At 26.2% G+C, this 7381-nt stretch overlaps 1 protein-coding gene across 1 annotated transcript; it reads left to right on the top strand.

Annotated features, from left to right (window-relative positions):
- The first annotated feature begins 2550 nt into the window (after positions 1-2550).
- Positions 2551-6134, top strand: LOC130810126 (abscisic stress-ripening protein 5-like). Its single transcript, XM_057676078.1, has 2 exons — positions 2551-3387; positions 5597-6134. The coding sequence occupies exons 1-2, from the start codon at positions 2902-2904 to the stop codon at positions 5795-5797; spliced, it is 687 nt and encodes a 228-aa protein (XP_057532061.1). The 5' UTR covers positions 2551-2901; the 3' UTR covers positions 5798-6134.
- The last annotated feature ends 1247 nt before the right edge of the window (positions 6135-7381 follow it).

Genomic DNA, 7381 nt, shown 5'->3' with positions numbered 1-7381 from the left:
ATTTACAAATTACGGTGATTGATTAGGAATTTTTAGATGATCGAAAACAACAACAAAATGATAAGTCTTTCATCAACGGCTAGTGCCCACTCAAATAGTCCCAAGGCGATCAAAATCTAATATGAGATTAGTTTGAAAAATAATAATTAGAAAACACAAATTATTGTGAGAAACCTCTTTTAAAGAGTCAGTCTCAAATGAGCATGCCCACACCTATTAGATTTTTTAAAAATACGAATTAAAACGGAAAATGCTATGTAACTGCACGCTTACTCAGTAAGGTTCTAAGATACCTCAAGTAGGCATTTAGGATACGTTAAGTAGAGGTTCAAAATATGTCAAGTAGGTGTTTTAAACATGCTGAAGTTGTCAAATAGGTGTTTAGTGTTGTAGGTGTTTAGGTTATTTGCTGCAAAGCTTTAGGTTATATGTTGTTGGTATTTAGGTTATTTGTTGTTGGTGATTTGTATTGTGTTGTAAGGGTTTAGGTTAAGTGCTCTAAGGATTTGTTTTTGGTTATTTGTTGTATGTATTTATGTTATGTGTTATAAGAGTTTATGTCATGTGCTATAGGTATTTAGGTTAATTGGTGTAGGAGTTTATGTTATGTGTTGTAGGCGTTTATATGTCTATTTCAATATACAAAATACCTATTAAAAATTGTAATATGTGTTTTGTCAATTGCGTGAGCGTAGTAGATGTTTTAATAAATTGGATTGGCTTTGGGAGCCGTCTTTCAAAGAGATGGTCTCTCAAAAACCTACAGAAAACTTTAAAAAATTAAAAAATAATTTGAGAGTCTAAGGTGATTACAAATTTTTATAAAAGTAATATATAATTAAAATTAATTTTTTTGTAACAAAACACAATTATAATTTTATAATATGCTTGACCTAATGCTATATAATATTTTTAGAAATTAGAAGTCAAAATTACAAGATAAAATTGTCCTTATCATGTGAAAAGATTTGAAAATATTGGAATATCCATTTGTAAATCCAAAATTCACAAAGAATAAGAAGAATTGCAAGTGGCAAGATAGTATTGATATTATTTAGTGACGCTTCCCTCTTCTAATGTTCTTTTCGATTAGAAGAATTTATTTTTAAGAGAAAAATTTAACTAAGATTTTAAGATATCTATTGACAATAAATTATATTTATGTGAGATCTCGTTAGATTCGTATTAATGTATACTTTTTTATAATATATTTATTATAAATTTTTATGATACGTATTTAAAGATATTATAGCTCAAAATTTACATTGAAAATTGTGAAAAAACTATACGAGAATAGTTTAGAAGGATCTTGCCGACACAGTCATTTTCACAAATCACTCCAAAGTTCCATGAGTCATGAGATTGGATGAGTAATTCCACCGTCCAATAATGTCTTTACCAAAACGGATTGGATATAATCCCTTCCTTCAATTTAATTTTAATTTGTAATGTCTTTACCAAAAGGGATAGGATATAATGCCGTCCTTCAATTTAATTTTAATTTGTATATCTTTTAAAGAGGTATAAATATTAATTTGTAATAATTAATATACGTAATGATTAATGAGTGTATGAATTAAGAGTAGATGAATTTGTAAATGAAAATAAAAAATTTACGTTGTGATGATCATTACCAAAATATGAAATGATGCAAAGTAAATAGAACTAGTCAAAATAAAAATTAAGTGCAAATTAAATAGGACAAAAAGAGTGTTCACTTATACTCTTTTGTCCTAGTTATTAGTCTAATTTACTTTTGACACGAAGATTAAAAAATTGAATATAATAGATTAAATTAATGAAATATTTAGAAATAAGATAACATATACAGCTAAAAAGTGATAAGGTTATTTCTAAAAATAATTTGAAGTAAATCCATTAAGACAAGAATAAGAAAATAAAAAAAATAAGTAGAAAATAGGAATATTATGTTATATGCTCATCTTTACTCTAAAATATCTCATCATCACTAGAATGTGGCTCTAAATTCTTGTTTCTAAAGTAAGGGAAACCCGTGCCACATTTCTTATATTTTAGAGTAAGGAAATTTTTTTTAAATACCAGGTAATCCATATGTATATCCGGAGTATTGAAATCTATTACAAAAATAAAAGTAAAAAATTTTAACCACTAATTAAATTATTTCATGATCCTCCACACCCTCTATAATTAATATTCTACAAATTCTTGTTGATAGTCGTATCTCATCAATTCATTTTCAATATCTTTTAGTTTCATCTATATATTTTATTCTCTCTTTTTATTTATTATTAAATATATGTCTTTTTATTTAAAACACTACACCATACATAACAAAAAATTATAAAAAATTAATACTTAAATATAGACATTAAAATAAATAAATCAAATAAACTTTCACTTATTAATTTTCTAACGTATAAAGAAAAATATGTAAAATAAAATTAATTTAATGGCGAAGCCACATTAAAAGTCGATGGAAAATGAACCCTACAACCTTAACACTTTCAAACTCTATTTTCGTAACTTATTTTTTATTAATATTTTTCAAATATATATTACTCATATTAAAATAGGTTAGAAGTGAATTATATAAGAGCCAACGAATAAGCATTGATATCACTATCTAGAAGTGTACTTAAAAACAAATCTCACGTATGGCTTCCCAAAAAATCTCAAATATAAGGATCCACAAATAAAAGCTGTCTATGTTTGTTTTTTCTTTTATTTATTTTATTTAAATTAAAAATACCAAAAATACGTAAAATACGTGGTCATCCCGTAGTATTCTACATACCATATCATGACATCAACTACTATAAATAGAAACTTCCTCTACCATATTACACCATCATCCAAATCTAATACACTCATTTCTTACTAAAATTAGCTTACACAAAACCCTTAAAACGTTACACAAAAATGGCAGAAAGAGGACTTTTTAGCCACCACCGTAAGAACGACGATGAAGATCGACCCTCCAACTACTCGGAAACCACCGGGTACGGCGGGTATGAGAACAAACCCTCAGGTGGGTATGGTGACAGTTACGGGTCTGGGGATAAAACCACGGGTGGGTATGGAGACAGTTACGGGTCTGGGGATAAAACCACGGGTGGGTATGGTGATAGTTACGGGTCTGGGGATAAAACAACGGGTGGGTATGGAGACAGTTACGGGTCCGGGGAGAAAATTTCGGGTGGGTATGGAGATACTGAAGGTGAGAGATACGGGTCGGGTTATAATAAAAGTGAGGAGATTGAAAATAAGTATGGGGAAGAAGGGGGATATAATAAGAGCAGTGAAAGTGAAGAACCACCAAGGGATTATGAGAAGGAAGAAAAGCACCATAAGCATCTTGAACAATTGGGTGGTCTTGGTGCTGTTGCTTCGGGTGCTTATGCTTTGGTAATATAATTATTCTTTATATTTTATTTAATTTTCTTTCTAAATTTGATGAGTCTTATGATTAGTTAAAGTAGTGTGTTCATCGTAACAGTTTGAACAGCGAAATGTTAATGTTTTGGTGATATCAGTAGCAATTTGATCAACGTTTGGTAGTATTGCATATATAGTTGTTTTCAAAATATTACAACTCATCGTAGAATAATAGTAAAAGTTTTAAGGTTTTCTTTCCTAATTATATTCCAAAATATATCTAATAAAATTAAAAATTATTACGGAACAATATTAATTTACACAACTTATTATACTACTAATCAAGCTACAGTTATCCACAATTACAACTCTCAAGTCATATCTAACACAACTACCTGTACTATGCGTTGGATATGTTTTTGGCTTTAAACTAACCATTATAATAAATTTAACAAAAAAAATTAATAAAATATTAATTTTAAAAGTGAAATTGATGAGGATAACTTTAAATATTTATTAATTTATGTCAAAAATAAAATTTGTTAGAGTTCATTTACTATTTTCAAATATTTAATTGGAATTTAATAATTTTTAATTCAAAAACAAATAATGACTCAAATTTTATTTTTAAAATAATCAACATTTAATATAATTAAATTTTATTTTTAAAATAATCAACACTTAAAATAATCTATTTCATACATGAGAACATAAACTCCTTAATTTATAGGAAAAATTACCTAAAATAATCCAAATTATTTATGATTTTCCTAAAATAATTCCATCTATTGATTAACCATGAATAATCTCAACTTTGAGGGATAGTTTTCTAGAGTAAATTCGGTAACCGTATGACTTACTATATCAATTTTATTTTTTTAAAAAAATATAAATTAAAATAAAATGTCGAAAAATATGTTTAAAAAATGTTTTAAAAAAATTTTTAAAATATTATATGATTTTTTTATAATTTAGAATTTTTTATGTTTATTTTTAAAATCTTTCTCTAATTTTAAATTAATTTTCAGTTTATCATTTTGGTGAATTACTTATTATAGCAGGTCATGGGTTATCCAAATTTATTCTGGCAAATACCCCTAAAGTTAAAATTATTCATGATTAATCACTAGATAAAATTATTGTAGAAAAATCATAAAAAAATTGAATTATTCAGAATAATTTTTTCCAATTCATATCGTCTCGGGGAAAAAAATTTATCACGAGAATATCTATATCACGTATGGTCAATGGTAACCTTTTTCTCCCAAGCTAGATTATCCTAGTGTAGACGATAATAGTCCTGGTGTAGACGATGCATTATTATATTGGTCCGCGTGAATGGCCCTTCTCTAATGATCAATTTCTATCCAACTATTATTTCAAGTCCCTAACAATTGAAATTTGAGTTTTGTATTAGTTGAACGTCTTTTTCAAAAAAATCATAGGTTTAAAATAATTAAGCAAAATCTTAACAATATTACCTTTTATATTTTTTTTCCAAAATAATTAACTTAGACATTAAGGGATTTTTTTGGTAAACGACTGATTAATAATAACTGATAGCTAATTAGAGTAATTGATTTAACTAACTGATTTCATCAATTAATTTGACCTATTTATTTTGAACACACTGCAAGGATCAACATGTATAAAAATCTTTATTCACAATAATTTATTGTTTTCACCGGTCAACTTATCTACCAAACATTTGCAGTAAATAGTTTGACCACCTTACAATCTATTTATATCAAATTTAACTAGATATTAGTACATTACTTCCTCCGTTATTTAATGTTTTTTCCGTTTGGAATAATCTACCTTAAGGAGAGAGAAATTTAATTAATGTTTTTAACACATTTTTAGATGATAAAATATATCCATGTGAGATCTCGTTAGATTCGTCTTAATGGATACTTTTTTATTATGTATTTTTTATATTTTTCTTAGAGATATTAAAGTTTAAAATTTGCATTGAAAACTATGCAAAAAATAAATATAAAGAACAAAAAAAACAGAGGGATTACTCAATAAACTATAATACCAACACCAAAATAAGCATCTCATATAAAAGTAACAAATTTCATTTCAAAGTATTATGAGTTGTAACCATCTTGAATTTTAATTGTAAATTTTTGGTTCAATCTGGTTATAATTGCATTTGAATTAATTATTACGAGAAAAAATATATTCTCAAAAGACTAAATACCATATTTTTGTTAATGGACATGTAAAAATAAAGTATGAGAAGCACCAAGCAAAGAAGGACCCAGAAAATGCGCACAAGCACAAAATAGCTGAAGAAATAGCAGCCGTGGGCGCAGTTGCCGCCGGTGGTTTCGCCTTCCACGAGCATCATCAGAAGAAAGACGTGAAGGAAGACAGAGAAGAGGCTGAAGAGGCCGAGGGAAAGTCCGAGAAGAAGCATCATTTCTTCGGCTAAAAATCTATGATTTGATCTGGTCTGATTCGATCTGTTATATTACTTTTAAAAAAAAAATTATTTTCTTTACGGTGTTTAAAAATGTTTTGTTGTGGGAAACTAAATACAAGTTGGATGTTATTTGAGTGTCATATGTAAAGTGAGAGTGTGACAGGTTCATGTGTTTGGGTTGTGTATTTGTTTTCACCTAAGCAAACCGGTTCCATCTGGTTGCATCATTGTTGTAATTACTTATTACTTATTAGTGTGTTACTTATAATAATTACTAATTACTATTGTAATTTAATTCGGTTGTTACTTATAAATTCTACATATATATGTTTCACTATAACTAGAATTTATTGTCTTTTATGTATAATAATAATAATAATAATAATAATAATAATAATAATAATAATAATAATGAAAAATTATCTAGAATAATTCAATCTTTTCGTGATTTTCCTATAATAATCCCACTAATTGATCAACCATGAATAATCTTTACTTTAGGAGTATTTGCCTAGAGTAAACTTGGGTAATCCGATGACCTGCTATAATAGGAAATTCAACAAAATAGTAAACTGAAATTAATTTAAAATTAAAGAAAAATTTTGAAAATTTACATAAAAAATTCTGAATAATTAAAAAATCATAAAATTTTTTAGAACATTATTCTAATATTTTTTTCGATATTTTATTTTAATTTATCTTTTTTTTAAAAAAAAAAATTACTATAACAAGTCATCCGGTTACCGAAATTTACTCTAGGAAAATAGCCCTCAAAATTGAAATTATTTATAGTTAATCAATAGGTGAGATTATTGTAGGATAATCATAAATAAGTTGGATTATTTTAGGTAATTTTTCCTAATAATAATAATAATAATAATAATAATAATAATAATAACCATAGTTAATGCAAAAAAATTTAACTAGAGGGCGAAATTGTAAATTCAATAATAATCGATACACCAACAAAATAATTACTTAAAAGCAAGTTATAATTATGTAGTTGGATATATGAAAAATAGAATGGTATGATGTTAATTGGGTGATTGTGTTGAATTGTAAAATATACGTTAGATTGTTAATTTAAAAAATTACTATTTAAATATCTAATTTGTACCGTGTTTGAAAATTCAAACAAAACATAAACTACACTTCTAAAACGGAGGACTAAGAAAATTATTCTAACAAAACATGTTAAACAAGAAAATCTACAATAACAACTCTCACAAAATAATGAATATTAAAGACTGAATTATATTTTCTTTGGTTCGAGATAGGCTAGAGATCCTATCGATAAGAGGAGGACTGACAATATTTAAATGGTCAGAATGGCTTCAAAATATTTTTTATTAACTTTATTCTAATATTTTATATTACTTACTGTTTTTTTATGTTTTCACTAATTTTATTTAAATATTTTTTTAATTATATTAACTTTATTTTATTAAATTTAATTCAATTTATTGTTCCGACTTTTTATTTATTAAATTTATATAAATTATCTAAACTATTCTATTTTTTAAAATTTTTTGTCAGCACTGATTATGAGAACAACTTTGAGTAAGGTATTAAAAACTATTTATTTCACATGTA

The sequence above is a fragment of the Amaranthus tricolor genome, chromosome 4 (assembly GCF_026212465.1).
Source record: "Amaranthus tricolor cultivar Red isolate AtriRed21 chromosome 4, ASM2621246v1, whole genome shotgun sequence".
In the NCBI taxonomy this organism is placed as follows: Eukaryota; Viridiplantae; Streptophyta; class Magnoliopsida; order Caryophyllales; family Amaranthaceae; genus Amaranthus; species Amaranthus tricolor.
Note: the sequence above shows the minus strand (reverse complement) of the source record. Positions and strands in the feature narration are given on the sequence as shown.